Source organism: Elephas maximus, chromosome 15 (genome assembly GCF_024166365.1).
Source record: "Elephas maximus indicus isolate mEleMax1 chromosome 15, mEleMax1 primary haplotype, whole genome shotgun sequence".
Classification (NCBI taxonomy): Eukaryota; Metazoa; Chordata; class Mammalia; order Proboscidea; family Elephantidae; genus Elephas; species Elephas maximus.
In genome coordinates, this window is record NC_064833.1 from 61,509,016 (window position 1) to 61,535,114 (window position 26,099).

The 26,099-nt window shown below is 39.7% G+C and overlaps 1 protein-coding gene across 3 annotated transcripts in view; it reads left to right on the forward strand.

The window, feature by feature from the left end:
* The window catches only part of TPD52 (tumor protein D52), a 242,862-nt gene that overhangs the window by 94,600 nt on the left and 122,163 nt on the right, over positions 1 to 26,099 (forward strand). For 2 of the 3 annotated variants that reach the window (XM_049854332.1, XM_049854330.1), the window contains exons 3-6: positions 2,162 to 2,310; positions 4,079 to 4,180; positions 12,628 to 12,676; positions 16,566 to 19,761. In XM_049854332.1, the coding sequence (XP_049710289.1) occupies positions 2,162 to 2,310; positions 4,079 to 4,180; positions 12,628 to 12,676; positions 16,566 to 16,685 (420 nt within the window). In that variant the 3' untranslated portion in view covers positions 16,686 to 19,761. Of the gene's footprint in view, positions 1 to 2,161; positions 2,311 to 4,078; positions 4,181 to 12,627; positions 12,677 to 16,565; positions 24,536 to 26,099 lie in introns of those variants that run through there. The other variant, XM_049854331.1, reaches the window with a different exon arrangement.

The window sequence follows — 26,099 nt, forward strand, 5'->3', positions numbered from 1 at the left end:
GTTACTAGTTAAGATAATATAAAACAATTATGTATATAATAAAAATAGTTAATATTTAAAACCAAATGAGAGTTTTCAGCTTGGGAAGGAAAGCAGAACTGTTGCTTGAAATAGTTGTAGAATCTTAATAAAACAGAAATATTGTAAAATTCTGTCCACTCATTATTTTTTGAGATATATCAGAGATATATCTAAATCCTGCTCTCCTTTAATGCCTTTAAGGTCATGTTATTACATAAAAGAAAGAAAAAGGTTGCATTAAGGAATTAAGGCTGTGATGTGCTGGAGGGAATACACTGTGTTGTTCAGAAAGATTGGCAGTGGTCTTTCTTTCCAGCTTTCATGAGGAAAGGTGAGATGAGTTCCTCAGAGGAGTTTCAAAGAATAGACCATGTAAGCCTCTTCTTTGAAGTATCTGGAGATTTGGGGTTTGGTGGAAAGAGAGAGGTGTACAGTCCTGGAAAAGTGAAGAGCTACAGTGAGATTCAGCCAGTGAACTAGGAAGCGGCGTCACCTGGGTTGAAATTCTGGTTCCTACATGATTAGTTTGATGACTTTGGGCAAATCATTTATTTAATTTTGAACTGGATTCATTCTTTCTTTGCTGCCTAGTTCTTCGGACAATCTACTTTATCAACATGCCTCTTAAAATGTGACTTCAAAAATGGTATATTTGAGGGCTTCTCTGACAAGCACAGAAGAATATGTATTTATTCTAGACTCTACATTCCAATTAATGCAGTCAAAGAGCTATGTTATCCCTTTTTTCTCGCCAGCCACGTCACATTTGATTTATCATTTTCTCCTTTTATTGAGCATTATGCCTCTTTGCTTTGTGTTTTCTAAAAATTTAGTGAACAGCGAAAACATGGGCCACGTTGATTTTCAAATCAAAAAAGTGGTGTGCAAGTTGGGGCTGAGACTATTGCCTTGCAAAAACCAAGGAGCAGCATCCTTCTAAGGGTCTGTATTGGATATACTTTAGAGGACCAGTTTTCAATCTCCTGGGCCAAAAACGCCTCTTGCACATGGTGTCAGCTTCTCTCTGTGAGTCTGCTCTTTTTTCCTCCACTCTGTGAATCTTTTTCTTTTCTTTATAGCTTCTGCTCAGAGTTTTGGCTTCCTCAGATCTTTTCAAACTTGCCACATCATCATCTCAGGGAGCCCCAAGAATACTTAAGACTGCTCTCTCCCAAATATTTCAGCTTCTACTTCTAGCTCATTTTCTTAAACCAGAGTCCTGAATGAGAGAAACTCTGGTTGGTCGAGTACATCACTGATTGCTGGCCAGTACATGGGTTAGCTGTCCTTGGGTCAGGGACCACTTCTCAACTACTTACCTGGTCAGGAAGCATCAAGGGGTCCACATGGGACTTTAGCAGAAACTCTTTGGGGGAGGCAGTTCATTTATGGCTGTGGCTTTAGCATGTACTGGAGCTGACATATCTGGTATAAACTCACATGGAAATATGGAAGATTGGATTTTAGTTTGGCTTGGTTCTGCATGTTTTGGTGGGGAAGGAGATTAGTTTGATTTAGTAGATGAATGAGAGTTTTTATGGGTATTCAAGTAGAAATGTCCAGCTGGAAATACAGGTCAGAAGAGAGGATGCTAGAGTAATCTGAATATTATCTATGGAGAGATGAAGAACCCTAACCCTATGGGAGATAATAGCTGGTAAGGAAGTATAGAGAGAAGGAAGAAGGCTGAGAACAGCTCAGTATGGAAATATAAAGAGATACCATGTTAGAGAAAAGCACCCCTGTAGAACAGATAAACAGGGTACCAGCTTCCTTAATAACATACAGTGAAACTTGTGAGAGCCGGAACTCAACAGGATGCCTTTTTTTTCCGAGTCTTCCAAGTTTTCCACCTTTGAACGTGGTGCAGTCTTACCACTTTTCTGTGGCTCTCTGTTAGTGGAAAATATTTGAGTTTTCCTTCTCTGACAGATTTCTGCGTTATACAGTTTCCAACTTTGGCAAGTTTTACCACATGTAGTTATAAAAGCGACACAGATAAAATAACCGAATGAATCAAAACTAAAAAAACAAATGACTCTAGAATTTTGGGTGTAGTTTTTTTTTTTTTTTTGCACTAATAATTTTAACTTATTGAATGACTCTTGCTGTATTTCTACCCCAACCGCCTTGCTCATAGGTAGAAGAGGAAATCCAGACTCTGTCTCAGGTATTAGCAGCAAAAGAGAAGCATCTAGCAGAGATCAAGCGGAAACTTGGAATCAGTTCACTACAGGAAATAAAGCAGAACATTGCCAAAGGGTGGCAAGACGTGACAGCAACATCTGCGTATGTTCATTTGATCATACATTTTTCTAGAGAATGTTAAAGGACACTTTTCCCCCTTTTGGCTGTGGAGGGGAATAGAAAGGGGATGTGGATGCCTCTGTAGTGTTTCTTTGTAGGACACAGGGCATGTTCTTCCCAGTTTTCAAGTGTACTTGACCTTTGTCTCACTTCAACATTCTGGACCATTCTGGGGAAGAGAAAGAGAAAAATCCTCCTACTAGTCAAAGAGATAAAATTTAAGTTCCGAAAATGCTACATATTGACTTGCCAAATATGTACATTGTTGTCACTTAGTCCTCAGAATAACCCAGTAGGGTGGGTGGTAAGGTAACCCTAGAGAAGGAAACAGGCTCAAATAAGTTTTGACTCAAAATGTGGAGTCTGAATTTGAACTCCAGTCTAGCTGACTACAGAGCCAGTCTTTTTTTTTTTTTTTTTTAACCACACTCTGTACAAACATGAAGGAGCCCTGGTCACTCAATGCTTAAGCACTCAGCTACTAACTGATAGGTTGGCGTTTCAAACTTACCCGGTGGCTCCATGGAAGAAAAGACCTGGCAGTCTGCTCCGATAAAGATCACGGCCTAGAAAACCGTACGGGGCAGTTGTGCTCTATCATGCTGGGTTGCTATGAGTTGAAAACAACTCGATGGCACCTAACAACAATAGTAACAACAACATACGAACCATAAGATCCTCTGTTCACAGTCACTCATATATGGTGTAGCAGAGGCCAACTCCTTAACCTTTGTCTTTTGATCGCACAGGTTAAGATATGGCATTAGTACCAGCAGTTTTGTTTCCCAGCAAAAGGTGGAGCACGTTTCTATCAAACTATGTTCCTTGTCTTCTGTAGTAAGTCTCATCTGCTGAACTGGTGCACTTAGTGGTGATTTTTTCTATCACCTAACCAGCAGCAACGAGGCAGACTGCATTTATGAAATGACAGTACTAGGGTGCTGACTCCCTTTGGTCCATTTTCTCCCTGTATAAGTTGGCATTGGGAAACTATTCTTTGACTATATCACCATAAACTGTGTTGGCTCTTAGTGTCTGATGTTGACAGGGTAAGTAAAATTGCCTGAGCATGCATTTTTATAATGTGGGATCTTAACCTCTTTCATAGGTACCATAATCTTTTTTTTTTTTTTTTTTTCCCCTTCTCTAATCCCCAGGTGGATGAGAAGAGGGAGGTGGTAAATTGTACCTTTGTGTTACAGCAAATGTTATATTAGAGTCATTTTAAGTATTGTGCCTTTTACATCCTCTGTTGAGAGTCCAGCAAGTCCTTATTTGGTAGCTCTACAGACATGCAAAATTACAAACAGTTCCTTATGTCCATAAAATTTATTTGGACAATAAAATACACATGGGCCCTACCTCTCCCAACCTACTTCTTATTTCTGGCTCCTTTTAGGAGATAAAGTTGTAAAAGGCATCTGAGGAATTGGATTTCATTTTTGTTTGGAAGAGGAAGGAGGAGCAAGAGGTATAATTTATTTCAGACTCTGGCTCATTTTCATCTTTGCTCCATGATTATTTTTACTCCTTTTCCCTGATTTTTTTTTGGCCTCAGCCTTTCTGGCCGTCCCGGGGCACTGCAGAAGATGTTGCCTGCAATTATGATGAAGAATAAGATTTTGTGAAGGATTTTAGATGTTAATTTTTTTTTTGGAGAGTTCTTGAACAGGTGGTGACTGCTGCACTTGAAATAATGGATTTTTTTTTTTAAGCTTTTATTTCTCTGCTCTTTTCTAATTTAATATAGATACAAGAAGACATCTGAAACCTTGTCTCAGGCTGGACAGAAGGCTTCTGCTGCTTTTTCATCTGTTGGATCCGTCATCACTAAAAAGCTGGAAGATGTAAAGTATGTCTTCATTTTTCTTGGCTCGTTTAGTCATTGCTAAGGTGAATTAAAATACGTGATTGTTGGTGCATTTATCTTCTGACTTCGGATCCGGGTGATGCCTAGACTCTCCTCTGCTAAAGTGAGGGAAGTGCTTCTTCAGACAAGCACTTGAGATGCTTGCCACAATTCTTCTGAACCTAGCAATCGAACTTCAGAATGGTCATCGTCTGAAATCACTTATGGTTGTTAAAAAATTCTGGTTGTGAGCTTTTGTGTGTGTTTATTCCTTCTGGGTCATACAGAGTAAGTATATCTCCTGTGGTGGCAAACTTGTGATCGTGGGCGGAGCTTGGTGTCTTCCTGGCTTAGAGTATAGGGCTATTGAAGTGCACGCTTGGATTGAGACCCAGCTTCACTTCTGTGTGTTACCTTTTCACCATGGTGTGATTGCAACCTGCTCATTTGTGCACTGATTTGCACTGACCTGTGAACTGTGTCTACTTTCATGCTTAGGCCTAAATCTTGATTGTGAGCCGTTGCTTTTTATTTTGCATTTGTATTTTAGATTAGTCTGCAAAATTTCCCTTGCCATTTTGATAAAACCACTTCACAGTGCTTTTGTGCCTCCTTCCCCCACAATGTGGATTCCAGTAGTGCTGAAAATGACAGATGTGGTTTAAATCAGCTGTGCTTCTGTGGGCATGCAAGATTTGTGTGTGTGTGTGTTTTTCTTTTTTAAAGAAACCTCAGGTTGCATGACTGTGTTTTTCCTTTGTGGAGAACAACCAGAATTTTGTTGGTTAAATAGGTTTGGTCAATCAATGTATTATGTATACTATGTGCTGTGCCAGAGGGACTAAGTGATTTGTTCAGTATATTTGAACTGTCATCGTTCTAAGCACAATGCAGTAAACATAGCTTTCTCGAACCCTTTGACAGTTATGTATACATCTCTTAGGTGCTCTGACTTCTTTTTTAATGCTAACAGAATTGTGTAACACTTTAGAATCCAAATGAGAACTTGTACAAGTTTTAAAAAGTAGGTTATTTAATTGTTTTAGATTTACCAGAACTTCCTTTCTTTTTTAATGCTTACTCTGGCTTCTTGCAGATTGCAAGCCTTTTCACATTCCTTTAGGTAAGGAAAGTTTGAACCGTCACTGCAGTTCAGCAGTCGTATAAGACAAGTGTGCTAAGATTAGATTACTTTGCCACGTTGGATGGTCGTGTGTGTCCACTACGTAATTTTCATGCATTTGGAATATCTTTTTCTGTAGTGCCTTTCTAACTGCAGGGGAGGATTTCTTGGTATACCATGGGTAATGGATAAATTAAAAGAAGAATTTGATGCCGTGGCTCAAGGGATATGGAAATGATTTTGATGTTTCTTTTATACTTTTTTCTTTTTTTGTAAAAAGAAGGAGCTTTACCATGGCATGCAGAATTCCTCCCTTTTTATGTCTGACTTTGCTTGTTTGTTTTTGATGCTTTTATTTCTCTGGTGCTTTTATAACGGGAGTTGGCGTTTTCCCTCGCCTGGCTCCCATTATGGCAGTGTGATCTGCTGCATATGTACTGCCTGGTGGTGGTAGTCTGCAGTCTGACACAGGCTGCTCTGCATTTCTTATTCCTTGTTTGACTTGCTTATGGTTTTTAATATTCTGTATTTTTTAAACTATGCACGCAAATAATTTTCATTGTTTTCAGAAGAAAAAATAAAGTGTATTAGGCTATTCAAGAAGGAAAGCACAATAAAAAGATGTCAGCCAAAACCATGCCAGACGGTGACTTTGTGTTGTTGAGCAAACCTCTCCTCTCCCTCCCGTGAAGACTCTCCAGTTGTCCTATTGGTTGTTGGAGGGAAGTAAGGTGGAGGAGGATCTTTAGAGTATAAGCAGGTAGGATCATATAGTGCTCTTCATCTCTGTTTCTAATAATGCAAATTATATTCCAAACACGCACGTGCTGTGGGCCTACCTATTTGCCTTTCTAAGTCAGCAAGCAGGTACATATAGCTGAGGCCCTTCTGTCTTAATGGCACTTAGCCTGAGAAATCAAAGTAAATCATAAAAAACCCAAACCTGTTGCTGGCGAGTCAATTCCGACTCATAGCAACCCTGTAGAACACGGTAGGACTGCTGCATAGAGTTTCCAAGGAGGGCCTGGTGGATTTGAACTGCTGACCTTTTGGTTAGCAGCCGTAGCTCTTAACCATTATGCTGCCAGGGTTTCCAAGTAAATTGTAGGCATATATAAATTCTAAATATTGAACTGTTTAAATCTAAAATTGTGCCAAAAAAAAAAATTACATTATCAGTGAAGGGAGATCAAATTCTTTGTGAAGGTGATTCTCTATCTTCAGTGTTAATTAAAAATGTCATAAGTACTATAGGCAACTTGTAAGACAATTTTATCTAAAAGTTACATGAGTGTGTGAATAAACAGTAAATTAAGGAGAACTGTATTCTGTCACATAACCCATTCTGCTAACTTTAGAGTGCCTACTGTGGACAGGAATTAAGACTATAACATTGAACCAGACATGGTACTTGTTCCGATAGAGCTTAAAATCTATGAGTGGAGTTGGGGAAGGAAGTGGGAACTTGGGATGAGTTGAGAATGGAAGAACCCTGACTGTACTTAATTATAAAAAAGTTAAGGGTAACATGTAAATAAATATAAAATAACAAAAGTATTTGCTGTGTAAAGGCTATTAGAAGGAGCTCTAGTGATGCAGTGGTTAAGTGCTCGGCTGCCAACCAAAAAGTGGGTGGTTCAAACCCCCCAGCCACTGCATGGGACAAAGATGTGGCAGTCTGCTTCTGTAAAGATTGCAGTCTTGGAAACCCTGTGGGGCAGTTCTACTCTGTCCTGTAGAGCCACTGTGAGTCAGAATCAACTTGAACGCAATGGTTTTGGATTTTTGAAAGTCTATTAGGAGTCCCTGGGTAGTATAAACAGTTAATGTGCTCAGCTGCCAATCAAAAGGTTGGAGGTTCGAGTCCACCAAGAGGCACCTCGGAAGAAAGTCCTGGCTATCTACTTCAGACAAATTAACCATTGAAAACGCTGTGGAGCACAGTTCTACTCTAACATATATGGGGTTACCATGAGTCAGAGTTGGCTTGATGGCAGCTAGTTTTTAAGGGCTATTAAGGAGTGATACGCTTAATCAGTATGTATCACTATTCTTTTTCTGTACCTTTAAAAAGATTAAATGTGCATAGGTTTGGTTCAATCTGTGCTGTGTCATTAATTCATCAGAAGCAAATGGGATTTTGCTCTTTTCTAGTTCCTTACACAAGTCACTTATTTCATTTAAAAGTATAATTGAGACTATATATATACACACACACACATATATGTATGTATACAATTTTTAGTCCTGCTTGTAATGTATCATCAGTACATGGAGCCTAAAGTAATGCTTTTGATTAAAACTTAGAAATGAGAGGAATAAGATTACCTTTTGTAAGTTAAACTATATAATTCTTAGAGACGAAAGAGTTGGGCAAAGCCACTTTGAACAAAATCAATTCTAGGCCAACAAGCCCTGATTGTAACTTGACTTAATGTGTTCACATATACAGATAAAAACACATGTCTTCTAAATAATGTGAATTACAATGACAATTAACTGGCAGCGCTCCCCCCAAGCACTGTTGAAGGAGAGGGAGCTTGGATGGTGGACTTTGGGTGTTTCAATTCCAGCAGCAAGGCCTGTCCTCCTGTGGAGATGGAGTGTGAGGCTCCTTTTGCCACGTGCTACGAAATCTTTGGCTAATCCTGTTAACTACCCTTTGTTCCAACTCCGTGCTTCACCCAGCAAACTTAGGGCAGTGGTTTCACTCTCTGGTGTTCACTATGTTTATAAACCAAAACCAAACCAAATCTCTTGCCATCGATTCGATTCCGACTCATAGCGAACCCTATAAGTTAGAGTAGAACTGCCCCATAGGGTTTCCAAGGAGCGCCTGGTGGATTTGTACTGCCAGCCTTTTGGTTAGCAGCCATAGCTCTTAACCACTATGCCACCAGGGTTTCTAATTATGTGTATAGAAGGAGAAAATGTACTAGTTTTGCAAATATGAATCTGTAAGACTTAGCAACAGTTTTTATTTTGCATTGCCAATTAATAAATTGGCACTTGAGATTTAAATATTTGTCTTCTGTCTTGGACAGAGAAAGAGAATATGAATGAGAGAGAGAGAAAGAGATCTGTTTTTGGTACCCTGAGAATTGGGCGTCTAAGACAGCAAGGCTGAGGGCCGGGCGTGGGGCCATGGTAATGGGTGAGAACCTGGGGAGCCCTCTGGGGGAGAGTCAGGTGGCTTTCCTCCCAGGTGCCATGTTCATATCCACCCCTCTCCTGCATGCTGATTTTCTACCCGTTACATGGTAAACCATTGGCTCATGTCTTTAAATTTTGAGAGAAACTTTAAAAGAGCTTTCCCTTTTCAGTTGGTGCCAGTGTTAAACAAATATGAATTTTTGGTGTTATTAATGTTATACTCTAGTAATTCAGTAGTCTTATTAGTCTAATATTTTTGATATCTTCAAGAGGAAATACTAATTAATTTTGCCTTTATTTCCAAAGGAAATTCCTCTTCTTTAAATACATGTTTCATCATGTAGAACTCTAGACATTTTTTGTTTAAAGCCATTCCAGCCAGGCAGTTCCTTTTTGCTGAAAATTTCTACCACTTAATGAAAAGTGAAATAATCTCTTTTGTCCACTAGAGAGTACCTTTTGATTAGAACTTAAAAGCTTTGATGAACTTTTCTACCCTTCATGCCCATGCTTCCTAATTTTACTTACCAAAGTAGTTCACCATTCCTTCTTTCATTCACAAGTATTTATTGAATGCCAGCTCTGTACCACACACTATTCTAGACTGTAGGGATGGACTTGTTAACAACCAAAATAACAACTGGCTAAATTAGAAAGTGATAGGAGAATATAGGCTCGGTTCAGTTACAGACGTCCTAATAATAATGTCTAACAATTACATTAGAAATTACTTCGATTCATCACCTACATTAAGCAGTTATTGTGAGGGCTGAATGAAATAATATGTAGATAGCTCTTGTAAGCATGCCTGGCACATGGTAAGCATCCAATAATCCAATACATGTCGGTCATCAGCTCTTCTTCCTTCCCCTCCTCATGCTTTTTCCTGACTTCCCCTCCCTCCCTCTTCTTCTTTATTAGGAATGTGAGGATCAAATAACTGTGTAAGAAAAGAGGAAAATTAAAAAAAAAAAATCAATTCAGCTTTTTAAAAGGATAACTTTTAAATGTAAACGTGAGACTGAAAGCTAATTACTGAATTTGAGTGAGAATCAGGTTGCCTTCTTTTGAATTTTTCTTGGGTGCGTTTTGAGAAACCCAGATTTACGTTCCTACTTTGCTTGTAGATTAATCTATTTGAGGATTAGAAATTAAGTTGGAGAGAATTTTAACAAATTGTTTTACAGATGCTGTTTCTTGCAGTGTATCAGTTAGAGATGATTCTGGTCCAGTAGCAATGTGGTTTTCTGGTTTTGAAGTTTTCCATATTTAAATTTGAATGAAATTGGAGATGATATTTAAGCTGAGGAAAGTTGAAGCTTTGTGTAACCTTCCATAGAGAATCCAGAAAAGAAAGAACAGCTGCCCTATACTTAGATTACTGGCCAGCCATCAAAAAAATTGAATTTATTTAAATATGGACTGTAGAGAGGATCAAATAACTATGGATGGACTTGAAACTGATACGTGCTCCTTGTTCTTCCTACTAAAATGGCTACCTCAAACACAGGGAGATCCTGGCGTTGTATCTTTCTGCATTAATTTCACTGATTTCATTCTATTTTCAGTGGGTATATGTAAAAACTTTTTTTTAAACTGTAAAAATAGGACACATACAGAAAAGTTGGTCCTAGTAAAGCAAGGTGCATCATTTGAATGGCTTTTAAGAATGTTTAGTTTAATTGGGATTGAGTACAAGTATCTCTTACTAGAAAACTGATACTACTGTGAAGTAATGATATATGATTTTAAAATCATTCAAAGTTGTCAAATAGGTGATTTATTTTGAAACCTTCCCATTTTGGCCTGGGAAGAAATATCTGGGAGAAAGGCGGCTGCAGGACCCCTTCATTGACCTCACTTTTGTGTGTGCATACATGTGGGCTTACGTGTGTGTGGACATGTCTGCACATAAATGTGTGCGCTTCATTTTTGAGGGGAGGTGACCAATGTTGCTTAGGAGTCCTGAAGACCCAGGGTTCCATTCTTGATTCTGCTTTTCACTAGCACTGTGACCTTGGGTAAATTATTTAACTTCTGAGCCTTGATTCTGTATGCCTTACAAAGTACAAGTAAGAGCACTTTATAGTTTTCAAGGTGCTATAAAAATGCAAGATTGTATGATTAGCTATAATAACTACTGGGATTATATTAAAATTGGCTCATGAATAAAATTATGTTGGAATAACTTTGACCCCCTCTACCTCAAAAAATAGGTAATTCTTCATTATGCCAAAAGAATAAAGCTTCTATAAAGCTAAGTTTTGTTTACCTTTGTAACCCCTAATCACCACTGTACTAACTTCATTTCTGTCTCTTTTAATGCTGCCTCTTAGTATACGCTCCATTCAGCATTCAATTAGCATGCCTGCTATGAGGTAAAGTATATTTTTACATAATGTAATTGGTTTTATGCTTTTCTATTGACTAGAATTTACTTTAAATAAGCTTCGTGTTTAACATGGTACCTATTTTCAATTGCCCTTCCTATGACATTGGGATGGGTGGTGTGTGTGTGTGTGTGTGTTTAAAAAGAATTATTATTTCTATTTTATTTGCTAAACCTATTAAATTCCTTCACATCAGCAATCTGTTTAATTGAAAAAGTGAACACTACTGATTTAATAAGCATTCTTTTCATGGATATGGATGTCTCTCCCCTCTGTCTCCATTTGCTTTAATTACATACTTTTCTTGCTCACTCCCCATTTTTACTTCTCTTATGCTCGTGTGACATTTGAAGCCAACTCTGCTTTAATTCTGCTATGTTCTTTCATCAGTAAGCAGTGGCACATAGTATTACCTCACCTGACCTGTCTAGAGAGGCAAAGGATTTTTAGCACTCTGGTGGCTTGTGGTTTAAGCTTTACATCAGAATTACCTGGCAGCTTGGTAAAACTGCTTGCTGGGCCCCAGCCTCGAGTGTCTGATTCTGAGGGCCTGGGCTGGGACCTGAGCCTCTGTATCTAACAAGTCTCTGAGAGATGCTGATGCCGCTGGTCTGGGGACCACACTTTGAGAACCATTAGCTTACACTTCTACTCAGCGCCACTGTAGAAAGGAGGTTAGCCTTATTTCCTTGTCTTTTCATCTTGGTAGTAGGAAGGATACTCAAAGTCAGGTGGAGAGTATAAATAAAGCTTAGGAAACCTGCGTGTGAGAGACGAAGGCACTGTGATCATCCTTAGATAATATGGGGGACTGTAACTGCTGGGAGAGGCTGTCTGTCAGTGAGGCAGCTGTGTCACACAGGCAACGCCGAGTTTCTGTGCTCTTCTTTTTGGTCCCTCCTTCCCTGTTTATTATGCTGCTTGCTACCTGAGAGTAGGGACCTGTAGTAATGAAACCTCATACAGTCTGCTTTTCCTGGTTGAGTGCTGACGGTTCCGTAGGAATCCTGTGTTAGGTAACACGTGAATGTAAACATGAGTTCTAGAGCACAGCATCTTAACCAAAGTTAAATTGATCTAATGGTGACATTTTTTGGTATTGTGACAAGTTGATTGTGGCAGTGACAGAACTGATATTTTATCTGATTTTGTTCCCTTCTCCTCCCATATCTGTGTGACTAGATCTGTATCACTTATGTCTAAGACTGGCTTCGTTCATGGAATCAAAAGTGAAATTGTGGAAGTGTTAAAACAGATATCGATACTCTTAAGTAATAGTAGACATTACTTGTGGGTGTACCTGTACACACATGGTACAGGATGAGAGCTTGAAACCTTTGTCAGATAAAATCGTTTCTGTCCCCCAACTTTCTTTGAGTGGCATATCTTGACATTTATATTTTAATAGTGCATTTGGATAAAATAAGTACCATATTTTTACACGAATAATGTGCACGTTATACGTTTTTTCGCCAACTGTTCCCCCCCCCCAGGTATTTTTGTAAGTGCACTGTGCTGATTTTTCACAAGTTGCTGTAAACAAAATTAGCATGGGCACTTAGGAAAATAGGGAGTGCGTGGTAGGCAAACCAAACATATAACATGGTGCCTTATTTGCGTAGAAAGACAGTATACCTGTCCTTTTGCTGATTGAGAACAGTGGACCCATATATTACTCTCCTTGTATTTGGCAAAAAGGGAATGCAATCAACTAATGATGTTTTCAAATTTGAGGTTTTTTTTTTTCAGTGTTTGTAATTTTACTATTTATTTTCTCTCTATAGAAACTCCCCGACTTTCAAATCATTTGAAGAAAAGGTTGAAAACTTAAAGGCAAGTAGAGAGATGAACAGGGTTTTTGGAATATCTGGCCTTTTTTGGCCTGGTGCCTTAATTTTCTTTGGTGTGGGTAAATCATTTACATTAGTATTTCTTTCTAAAAATATTTAAAAAACTTTAAGAACTCTACTCCTTAAGTTATTAATGGGCATTTAAAGTGATACATACTCTTTTAATCAATATTTCTTGAGTGTGTGTTGTAGCATGTCAGCATGCTAAGTGTGAGGGGAATGTATAATTTAAAAACCAAGTGTGCTTTAAAAGTTTTGCCTTATTCATTTCATATATTTTCATAATTGGGCAAAATCTAATATTGTAGAAAGTTAAAAACATAGGAAAGCACAAAACATTCCAAAAAAGAAAACTTGTCCTGCCGCTCAGAGACAGTGATATATATATGTAGTGGGATTATACTGTTATGCTTTATAAAAGGATTAACCATACATCATTTCCCCATATCATTGAATATTCTTCTTCAGTATTATGTTTAGTGGCTGCTGTATATGCCTTATAATGGATATTTGTTTAAGCCTCAATCACTGGAAATTTTAATTATAAATAATGCCATCATGATGATCATTGAAAGGGAACAATTTCCCGTAATTATTGATTTCATTAATTTGTAAATCATATTACAAAATCATCAACTCTCAGGACTGCAGGCGACCTGAAAGGTCATCTAGTTGCCATCCACTGCTGACCCTCTCTACAGAATTTGCATTACATCGTGGTTGATGCTGTATAACGTCTCCTGGAATGTACTGAAAAAAAACCGGGGACTGGAAGCCTATATGCTGATTTCTTTCTAGATTAATTCTGATAATTATGGTGGATATATTTTAAGGGTTAAAACTAACATATTAAATTTTCATGTAAATCATCTTAAAACAATCAGATATAGTCTTTGGGGACTATAAGTGAGTTACTTATTTTTAAATGCAACTTTTTAAATTGCAGAAGTACAGGGTATGATTATTGGAAGAAAATCCAACAAAGTACAGAGATCTGGACCTTTTTTCTTGCATATAGAAACATTAATACACACTTCTTCTTTGTCTACATAAGTGTATAAATGATTTACAAAAAGGATTCATACTGTACGCACAGTCCTATAACGTGTTCATTTAACCTCCACTACGGCAGTGGGTAAGAATACAGGAATGCAGGGATCTCAAGAGCCTGCCACAGTCCTTGGCACGGTGTAGCCACTCAATATGTATTTGATGAGTAAAAAATACGTCATAGTCATTCTAGGTCTGAACAAGAGATGTGCTTTTTTCTATTTAACACCAAGTCATATACTGGAAAACAGACTGTACCCTGCAGGAAGTGAGGGCTTACTGTAACTCCATTCTCAATATAGTTTGGACTACCACACCCTCTCCCTGAATCTACTCTAAGCATTAGTTTTGGAAATGGCTAATTGGAGAACCATAGCAATGTGCCTTTTTGACAGTAAGGATAGGGAGAAACTTCTAGGTCGTTTTTACCCATGTTCCTCCTGAGTATATTTAGACTGTAAATTGTGAAAGCTGCTTGACTAGGCATCATTCAGATAAATGTAATTTTTAAAATGTAGGTAAATATAGTGAATAAACATACTGAATAAAAATCCAAACTCATTGCCATCGAGTCAATTCTGACTAATAAATAACCCTATAGGATTGAGTAGAATTGCTCCATAGGGTTCCCAGGGAGTGCTTGGTGGATTCAAACTACTGACCTTTTGGTTAGCAGTCGTAGCACTTAACCACTATGCCACCAGGGTTTCCAAACATACTGGATACAATATTAATATATGCACTATTTAAAAAGTATCCTTAGGACACTGCAAAATACAGTTGTATTTTGGGATATTAAATTTTTGCTAAATTATATTTATGTTCAGTTAAACACTAGGTTTCCATGTAAGTACCTAGATTTTGGATTGATTCATTTATCTGTGATTTTCGATGATCTGCCATGTGCCAGGCAATGAGTGTTAGGTACTGGAGATACTGTGATGAGCTAGAGAGACACAGACCATTTCTGCAAGATGTTTAGACAATTAAATGAACAACGAAAATAAAGTGAAGCGTTGTGACGCGGGAAGTCTAGGGTGCAATAAGGACACATCACAGGAACCCCTGACTAGGCTGGCAGGAGGGAAGGCCTCTGAGGATGTGATAGTATAAATTGAAGCCGTTAGGTTGAGGGTAATGTCTGAAGCCTTGGGGCCCTTTTGAAGAGTACTGGGAAGTTCACTGACACTAGAAGGTATTGAGCAGGAGACAGAGGCAGAGCGGAGGGTAGGCCATATTAAAGAATTTGGATTTAGGGCAGTGGGAAGCCATTGAAGGATCTTACACAACCCAAGTGGCGCATCCTGATGTGCAGTTTAGGAAGGTCACTGGTTTCCCTGCAGATGGAAGAGAAAGATTGAGGTAGGGACACTAACTAGGTGGAGGTTTTGGTGATCCAGGCCAAGAATGATGGTGGAGTGAAAGCAGTGCCAGTGGACAAAGACTGGCCATCTTTAGAGGTTAGAAATTACAGAAAATAAAAGCTAGTGATTGACGGGATGTGAAACAAGAGGGAGCAATCAAGCACAACTCCCAGGAGTTTGTCTTGGGCAATTTGGTGGTGGCGTAGCAGTTAAGGGCACGGCTGCTAACCAGATGGTCGGCAGTTTGAGTCTACCAGGTGCTCCTTGGAAACCCTGTGGGACAGTTCTACTCTGTCCTGTAAGGAGGCTATGAGTTGGAGTCAACTTGACGGCAACGAGTTTGTTTTTTTTTTGGTGTTTTTACTACCATTTAAAGTTTAACAAAGAATAGAGAAGAGGCCAGTCATGGGGGTTCTTCAGTTCTGGAGATGTTAAGTTGCAAGGATTCTTAACATTTTCTTATAATTAAGGAATGCGTTTTAATAAATTTGATAGCTATAATGGATACAAGTTATGCAAATTTCTCAAACAATTCTAAGGTACTGCTTGGTTTTTAATGGGAGACGAAAAAGAATAAGAGAAAATTCTACCTAGTTTCCAGTTGTTAACCAGTCTCTGGCTACTCATTTAAGGTTGAACTAAAAACAAGTTCAAGACCCACTATGAGCTTCTTGTACTCTTGGTTATTAGTTTCCTAATATTAGCCAGCTATCCTGTTGGTTGGTCATGAGATGTAACATGGTGAGAGAGCATAGATTGGGTTGATAAGGATGAAGTGACATGTGTAAGGGTTTTGAGAAGCATAAAATACTATACAAGTGGGGAACAGATGTATTCACACAAATATCTATGGACATTTCAGGTTAGAGAGGTTGGAGTAGTACTTCCAGACTTTAACGTGTATGTGAATCACCTGGGGATCTTGTTGACGTGTAGATTTCAATTCTCTAGGTACCAGGTGGTGGGTGGGGTACCTGAGAGTTCCCAGATTCTGTAGGTCCTAGGACCACACTTGAACAAAGGGTTAGGAAGCTTACAATGTAACTGGGAAAGAATATATATATTTCTTTTCCTTATTGTACTTAATAATTCTGAATGAACAATTTGGTGCAATATAAAGGGTTATCCAAATATAAAGTCAATAGGTATTTTAAAATACTAGGCCATACCAAGTTCTTTAGATAAAATTCCCCGTGAAGAACAATGAGCAGATGGGGGAAAAAATGGTGTAGGGTGGAATGTATCAGTTTTAGTATTTCAGGCGAGAAGACTGCAGTTTTGTTACTTAACCCTCGCTGACCATTGCAAGAGTACTGAATCCTGTACATATGTAATAATCACTGAGCTCTTTGATTCCCGATATATTTGTTCTTTAAGTAAAATTAGAGTTGCTTTATGCAGAGTCAGCTAAATTTATGTTTCATGATATCTTCTCCTTTTTGCAATTTTTTTTTTAAGTCTAAAGTAGGGGGAACCAAGCCTGCTGGTGGCGATTTTGGAGACGTCTTGAACTCGACTGCAAATGCTAGTGCCACCACTACGGAGCCTCTTATAGAGCAGACCCCGGAGAACCCTTGAGATGTCTACCCTTATTCCGCTCCCTACTGCCAGATGCTGCAAGTGAGACCAAGCACATCTTGTCAACATTCATTGCCATGTGTTTCTACCAGATATGGTTCTTTAGCTTTTAGGTATTCCTTTGACCATATAATTTGTGGGTTAAAAAAAAAGATTAAATACCTTCACCTCTCTTCCTGGAAGACACCCCTTAATGTGCATTTTAAGCCCTTTATTAAGACACTGTTATCAAAACACTTATAGTACCTGGGAACACTCACTAGAATGATCTAAGAAGCAGCTAGGCTATTCTAGTTCTTCCTACTTTTCAAAGTTACTCTGGGCCCGGATGTCAGTTTGATCTTTGTCTTCTGTAAGATATTTTTCCCCCTTTGAATATCTGTATATTTGATTCATAACTAATTGTTCTTATAATTTTTTATGGATTATGGTTATTAAAAGTTTTGGTATAATATTCTTTACCTCCAAGGGAAGAACTACCAGCTACAAAAAAAAAAAAAAAAAAACCTTTTTTTGAATAAGGTACATATCTTCTAAACATTATGAATACACTGGACTAAATAAATCAGCTCTACATCCAAATTGCTATAGTTTTGTAAGTGATAGTATGTACAGTAATTCAAAATACTAGGTGTCTTGAGAGTACAGCCCTATTATGTTTTGTTTATCTTCAAATGACAGCAGAGCATTTCCAGGTACTGGTTATTACACCACTATATCAATGTATTCTTCATCAGAGTAAAATGTTAATTTCAGCAGTAAATTCACAAGATAATATTTGGAGTCAAGTATATTGTATTACCCATAGGTTGGAATGTGAACACTTTCTTTAAATGTTTAATTCAAAAGCCTGAAATTTTAGTTGTAAAAATGCTTCAATCAGTCACACTAGGGAAAGCATTGCCATCTTCATTTAATTCATTTAGCACCATTTGCCATAAGTAGCACAAAAAGTTATGCAACTAATATAACATGAAATTTTTTTCTACTGAGGGGTTGGTGATACCTCCTGAGGATATAATGCATTTAAAAAAACAAAAACTCAACTCTTCACTTTCTACTTGTTTCCAATGTGTTAGAAATCATAAAATGATATTGTAGACATTGCCCCCTACCTTGAAGAGAATTGGGGCTGAAGGAATCAAAGCATCTGGCCTAGAGGTATCTGCCTAGAGGCCAAGGTACTCTGTTAATTCTCTTAACTACTTATTGATCAACACCGCTTTCTTCTTATGTGGTATTGCCCTACAAGGCTGTATTTATTATTTATCAAGTTGTGATTATTTTGCTATTGTTTATGCCAAATACTAATTGCCAAGCTTGGAGTGATCTAGAACATTTTTTTAAAAGCATGATTAGATTTACTTCAGGATCAATTTATCTTACGAAAACCAAATTTGAAAAGCCACGGTGTTCATTGTTATAACACTGCTATTCGTGATTGCTAGAGCTTTGTTAGCACCTTAGATGCAATTGAAACCATGCTATTACATGTAAAAAGCTTAATAAATTCTGTATATCAGTAGTGTAGGTCTCAATATTTATTTTGAGACCAGTGGTCTGGAAATAGCTTGTTGCATTAAAGAATCAACTGGTGTCTATGCTAAAAAAAAAAAAAAGGCAAATATTTTTACTGTCAGCTTTAAGTCACTGCTTAATGGTATCAGACTAAAATATTCTAAATAATTTCCTTCTAGAGGCAGAGGTGTGATGAGGAGGGGTGGCCAGAGGGGGGAACTTGGCAAGGAATGACATTCCTAGGTGCCATAAATATTAAAGGTGCCTGATTGAGGTAGCAGGCAGGACAAGGGGGAAGGCATTTTTTGCTGACGAGTTGTCAGTATCAGTGTCTACCGGTTGTCGCTGAGTTGATTCCAACCCATAGCAACCCTCTAGGGCAGGGTAGAACTGCCCCATAGGGTTTCCAAGGAGCGCCTGGTGGATTCCAACTGCTGACCTTTCAGTTAACAGCCATAGATCTTAACCACTACACCACCAGGGTTTCCCATCAATGTCTATTCATCTTGAAATGGTGGGGGTGGGGGGGAATTTAAGAGATTGCCCTTGGGTGCTCATTACCCTTGCTATGCCCCTGTCTAGAGGCTTTAAGGCCAAAGTTATTAAAGCAGTGTCTTAAGAGTAGATGTGTAGAATTTGTCTTTTTATAAGAATATTGTAATGACAATGTAACTTAAATTATTTTTTTCTACCAACTAGTCTTTTAATTTTTTTTTTAATCCCAACATCTTTTCATCACATTGTTTCCTGGCTGTCCTGACCTGTTAACTGTCTTTTCAAAAAAGTAAAATGGAATGAGTTGGCAGTTTCATCAGTTGAGCGAAATATCTTCACATCTCCTTCCTGCCTATATAGAGAAAAACAACAGGACTGGGGCTGGGAATTAGGGTGCATATGTAGGTGGGTATTGTGGATGGTTGTGAAAGGAGAGATTGGAGAGTCACTTTTCTAGGTGTGCACATACACTTATGCTAGAAATGGTTTGATTTATTTTAAAGAACGCTTTCCCTGAAAAGAAGTAGTAAAAAGTAGACTGAGGAGGAATTTAGAAAAATTAACATATGGATTTAGAAACATTCAAAATGACTTTGGTGGCAGATTCAACATTATGAATTCACAGACACTTAAGAAAATGTGAACATAGAAATTACTAAGAACACCAGATAGAGGTCTTGGTTACCCTATTTTCTGTGTTTGGCACCATAAAAAAACACAGAAACTTGAGAGTGAAATCTGAAATATTTAAGGACTCAAGAAAAAGTATAGTAAAGAGAATATCTCTGAAAAGATCCTCTTCTTACAAAGGAATATCCTCAATTTATTGAGTCTGTGGGATGTACAGCAGGGTTCTCATGCTTGGAAGCCCAGAGTAATCACTGGAAGGGAACAGTACTCATTAACTGGATTATCATTTTGGCAACTCAAAAGCAACTACTGAAATTGGAGGAAAAAAAGATGTTTAATTGGGCTCCCTATTTTTGGATCTGTTAATCAAGATACACTGTCTTTTTTTTTTTGTACAGTATTTGAAAACAATAAAAATTCTATAATTTGGGAATGGGTTCTTTTGTGTTACCTTTCTGCTGAAGAAAAGGGTAAGTAAGCACATCATTAACTTCACACCAATCCTTTCATATCCTAGATATGGAGAGGACCAGGAGCAGCTATACTGAATCAATGCATCAAGCAAAGCTGAAAAAACTACATGCTGGCAATCAAAAGACATTTATTAAGTGACTGCTGCATAAGTGCCAGACCAGATGCCATGGGCAATATGTCAGGATCACACGTGTTTCTTTGTAACTCTTCAAACCCTGACGACTTCTGGACATGCTGAAGAGACATTTCCCCATTCAGTACTCCTTATTTTTATTGCCTGCCCAAATCTAACTGGATTAATTGTAGAGACCATGTTGGGTCACAGTTATTATAAAACATTATCACTTCTAGGCAAATCCAGAAACCTTAGATTCAACCTTTTCCATATAGTTTTCCCTGAATATAAATTTATAATTCCTTTGAAAACAAAATGGACCAAAAGGCTTTTCATTATACAGAGGTCATTCTTGGTTTGCAAGCCCCCAGAGGGCAAGGCCTGCATGTGGCTGCCACCTGCCAGGATTTCTAAAGTTCTTGTCAACTCTTGTATATAATCTTGATGCTACTTAGTGAGGTTGGTTGATAGTGTGGTTATTATAATTTGTTGGTTTTCCTATCACATAGTAAAAGCCAACTGAATTGTGTTGATTCAGTATTTCTAAGTGGGTATGGTCTTTCACTTTAACACTATCCGTTTCAACACATTTTAAAGTTTTCCCTTTGGTTTCTAGGATTAATACTTGTTTTCTAGTTTGACTATTTCTTAGTATTCTTTTTGTCCAACTCCTAAAATGTTCTTCCACATAACCTCTTTACTGGCCTTATCCATTTCTAAGGCTGAAATCACTGTCTTTACAGTGATCCTAGTATCTCCCTAGCCCTATCCTTTCTTCCAAGTTTTCATACATGAATTTCCTTTTTTCCCCATGAATTCCTACCTACCTCCTGGTCAGCTTCACCTAGCCACTACCAACTGAGCTTTTGGCAGGTGCCTGACATTTCACACTCATCCGCTTTAATTCTTTCCTTAGGGATGTGGTGGTATCCCCATTTTACAGATGAGGCTGCAGCCTGTAGAGATGAAGCCAGGACTTGAACTATTTTCAATCATTTCCGTAACCACCCACCATTATTAATATCATCTTGCAAAGCATAGTAACAACTTTCAAGCTATAGAGAAAAAAAAAAAAAGCTTTATTTTTAATAAAGTAAGAAGGAAGGTGCAGTTCAAGGAGTAGACCAGAACCCGAATCCCTAAGGTGCCATGACAATATTTAAACATGGCTATCACAGCAGACGTTACTGTTGGCATTTGTGTAGACCAGGGCTTAGGACAAGGGAATCCCCTTGCTGGTTTCCTCAGTCCTCTACAGTCTCTGGTGGTGCTCTTTACAGTGGTAAAGAGCTATGGCTGCTTAATCAAAAGGTTGGCTGTTCAAATCCATCAGCAGCTGCTTGGAAACTCTATGGGGCGGTTCTACCCTGCCCTATAGGATCACTATGAGTCAATCTACTTGAAGGCAACAGGTTTCCCTACAGCCTAATCTGAGAATAGGAAATCCTAAAACCACATGATGCCAAAGGCAGAGGACTCAGGCATTACCTGAAGCCAGCCATTACAAACCTTCTATGTTTTGTATTCAGGAGTTTGCATTCTCTTAAGAAACATTAGTCTTTAATATGTTTATTAGTGCTTAACAACCTCAGATATTCAAGCAAAATACAAAGCTTAAAGAAGATGTACCCTTCTCATCCTGTGAGTGCACACAGCCCAGCAACAAACACATTAACTACAGGGTTTGTCCAAAAATGCCTGTTGCCATAGTCCTCAAGGAATTTACCATCTGAGTGAAGCATGCCCTGAATATAATACATCTACTAAATTTTAGAGCTACTAAATTTAGAGTAACCCCATTTGTTTTGTAGATACAGGTGTGCTTGTTTACAAAGCACTTCCTTAAATTTAGCAGGGGGGACAATAGCTTGGTTTTATCAGGAAGTGACGAAACCAAATCCGAAACATTAAATTGGCTTGCCTCAAGGTCAGGATAAGGAGCTCTGGTGGTGCAGTGGTTAAGCTCTGGGCTGCTACCCGAAAGGTTGGCAGTTTGAACCCACTGGTTGGCTCTGCAGGAGAAAGGACCTGGAGATCTGCTTCCATAAAGGTTACAGCCAAGAAAACCCTATGGGGCAGCTTTACTCTGTTACATGAGGTTGCTATACCTAAAGTTTTTTTTTTTTTTTTCGCCTCCTCTTCACCCACTTGGTGAGAAAGGGATTCCTTCCCCAGGGCTATGGGGATAGCCGAGCACATGACACCCAACGCTAGACAGATGAGACGGTTCATTGGTCACATATACTCACAGCCAAGGGAAGGTCCGTACATGCCATGCAGGGCCACGTAGGGATTGCACTTTGGAACAGAATGATCCAGCAGTGGCTATGGGATGCAAGCTTTGTAGTAACAAGAGGATGGGGTGAGCCCTGGTTCTAGTGGGAGGATGTGCTTGGCTTGTTTGAACAATTTTATGGGCTGGCAGGGAACTGAAGGCTGCTATTCCAGGATAAGTAGGCCCATATTTGGTACCCATAATAAGGGGACTGTTTGGCCAGGTGGCCTTATTCTTGAGAGACTAGAGGGGAAGGATAACTGTGGTTAGGCCATTTGATGCCCTGTCGATTTTACCAGATGTCAAAGTAGCACTTAATATTGAATCTTAATTTCAGGCTTTACACCACAGCAAGACTTCATTAATAGGGGACATAAACAGTTAAGTGCTTAAGAGGGAGAATTCACTTGGGGTAGTTTTTTTTTTTTTTTAGGACTTAAAGCCTCCTACTGATTTTTAAAGGTTACCATACAGTTGGCTCGTAAAGATAAACCTTATGTGATATAATTATGCACCATTCCAAGGTCAGTGTTGTAGTATAGTCTAACTGCGCCAGTAATATGAAAGCATCAACAAGATTTAAAATCCACAGTCAAAGGCATTAAAAGAGACTGTGGTCATAAACAAAATTCCTTAGAGTACTTGCAAATGAACCAGAAAGCTACAAGCCACCTCCCCCAAACTGAGAGAGGATTAATGTAAAACTGCTGACAGGTCTGAGTAAAAGATGGGTGCACAGCTTACTGTGAAAGCATTTTACTAAGGATGGTGTTACGGTGTTGAAGAGGGTGAGCAATTGCTGGGAAAGGACACTGGGGGAACAAGGGAGAAGAATCAAGATGGAAGGTGGGGGCCTCTGACGGTTCATACTTAGGCACGCTCTGAGATTTATTAATTCCCTAGAAAAAGATGGTAGCTATCTAATGGTGAGAAAAACATAAAAAAAAAAAAAGACTTTTGGTGGGAGGACCTAAGGCAGAAGAGGCAAAGGACAAATTTGGATCCAGACTTTCACAAATATTTGAACCCTACAATATGATGTGCCAGGCACCAGAGATCCAACAGCCAGGCGCTCATGGAGTTTACAATGGTTGGGAGCGAACACATTAAACAAAATTATTTCAAGTAAACTATATCGTATATTGTCATCAACTGCCAAAGAGTTGGATCCTGACTCATGGAGACCCCATGCCCAAAGGAACAAAATACTGCCCAGTCCTGTGCCTTCCCATGATCATTTGGAGATCAGATCATTTTGATTGATAGGATTTTCGTTGGCTGACTGTTGGAAGTAGAATGCCAGGCTTTTCTTCCTAGTCTTAGTCTTAACCTGTTCAGCATCAGAGCAACACCCAACACTCCACTGACGGTGTTTGAGGTGCACTGGCTGGAAATCGAACCTGGGTCTCCTGCATTGAAAAATAGTAATTCCACCGCTGCCCCCATATTACATATTTAAAAACAAACAAAAAAAAACCCACCATCGAATCCACTGTCATCAAGCCAATCTGGAATCATAGCGACACCACAGAGTTTCCAAGGCTGGTAACCTTTAAAGGAGCAAACTGCCATAACCCTCCTCCTCCCGCCCAGTTCGACCCCCGCTCCCCCCCCAAGCCGCTGGTTTCAAGCAGTTAGCAGTCAAGCGCTTTCACCACTGCACCACTGGCGGTCCTATATTGCCTATTAGAAAGTACTAAAAGGTAGAGAAAGTCAGGAACAAGATAGTGTGTTCGAGGTTCTGATTCTAAATAGGGTAATCAAGGACAGAGAGCCGCCCTGACATCTTGGGGGCGGGGCGGAGGGGCGGTGGAATCCAGTCCAGGCCAAACTCTCATTACTGGCATTTACAGCGGGATAGAAATCATGCCCAGGAAGGTAAAATCTCTGCGAGCCAAACACGCTTCACACGCAAACCCAGTGGACGGCTGCCAGTATGGGACCTCTCGCGACCAATGACAGTCCGTCAATTTTTGTTTAAGTCTCCCGCCCCACACTTCTCCCAACTACCAAGTAGGCCACGCCCAACTGCCATCCGCGGTCTGCGGCAAGTGGGAGGGCCCCTCGTCGCTCCGCCCCGTGACCTGCGCGCTTGTGACGGCGAAGTCAAAGGTCACAGGTTGTGAAGTAATCATGGCGGCGCTGTGTTGGACCCGCGCCGTGGCTGCCAAGAGCCGTTTCCTGTGCGTGTTTGTCTTGTCCCGGCCCTTTCGAGGCACAGGCACTCAGAGTGGCTCCAGGAGCGAGAGTTCAGATACCACGGAGCCTCGAACTCGCCCAGGCGGCTTTGCGACCGCGATGGAGCGGCACTCGGAGCTGCGCCAGAAGGCGGGACTCGGACGGGTGAGAAACGCGCGCGTGACCCACGCCGGCGACGCGGCGGGCGGGGCCTGGCATAGGGATGTGGTTGGGGCGATTCGGGGGCGGGGCCCCGCATAGCTGGGCCGGGATCCGGGGCTGGAGACGGGGGCCACATCTGGGAGTAGGGGGTCGGGACCGGGGTGAGTCCCAGAGTCTAGGTGGGGAGCCGCCCAGCCGCCGGTTATTTGTGTAGAGCTCGTGGTTGGTGTTTTTCCTTCTTTGGCTGTACTTTTGTACGGCACCCGCAAGGTCCGTATTCCTTTGGGTGCGGTTTTCTGATGAGAGCGCTGGTAGCGGAAGGGAAACCAGCAGAGGCCGCTGTCGAGTTCAGTAGTCTGGGGCGACACCGGGGACGCGGAGGCATCCGCGAATTGGACTCAAACCGGGAAAAGTTACGATCTTGCTCCGTCTTGATTTACACTGTAGCTGTACCCATTGTGGGGCTTGGTGTCTAGCATAGTAACCGCTCCATAAATTTTTGTTAATTATGTGAATGCATGAATGGGAATTAGTGTCTTCGTGAATTTGAGCAATTGATACGACCTGTCGGCGCTTCACTTCCTTTTTCTGTGAATGCCCTTTATATATGTACATATGTTTATATAGTTAAAAGCTCAGCTGTTAGCCAAAATGTTGGCAGTTTGAATCCACCAGCTGCTCCTTGAAAAGCCTGTGGGGCAGTTCTACTCTATCTTGTAGGGTCACTGTGAATCGGAATCAGCTCTATAAGCATATATACATAGTCTTAGGGAGCCCTGCTGACGCAATGATTAAGTGCTGGCTGCTAACGGAAAGGTGAACGGTTTGAACCCTTCAACCACCCAGGGGAAGAAAGATGTTATAATCTGCTTCTGTAAAGACTCACAGCCTTGGAAACCCTATGGGGCCATTGGCTAGAAGTCCGAATTCAGAGTACTTCAGACTTCTGAAGGGTTTCTCTGTCAGGTCTAAAGGAAGGTCCTTGTGTCTTCAGCTTCTGCTTCCTGGTTCCTTGGAGATCTCCATGTGTCTAGGCTTCTGTCTTATCCCATCTCTGCTTCCTAGCTTGCCTGTTTAATCTTTTTTATATCTCAAGAGAGATGAATTCAAGATATACCCTACACTAATGCTGTCTAATTCACATAATAAACCCATTTCCAAATGAGATTAAAACCACAGGTTAGGATTTAAGACATATATTTTGGTGGGACACAATTCAACCCATACATTTATGCGTATATGTGTACATATGTATGAATTTAATTTTTATAATGTTGGCCAGTATTTTTGTAAATACAATAAAATTATCAGATAGATGAAATGGAAAATATGCACACTCTCCTCACTTATCAACATGGTTAGGGTCCAAAGAAGACCAGGTTGTTATGCAGAATAGGTGTTACGCAAAAATGGAGGATGACCACATCAGATCATAAAATGGAAGATGACTACATCAGTATAAAGCTACCAAATTACGTCATCACATAACTGCCAGATTACATCATAATTGCCAAACCACTGAGAATCATGGCCTAACCAAGCTGACACATAACTTTAACCATCATAG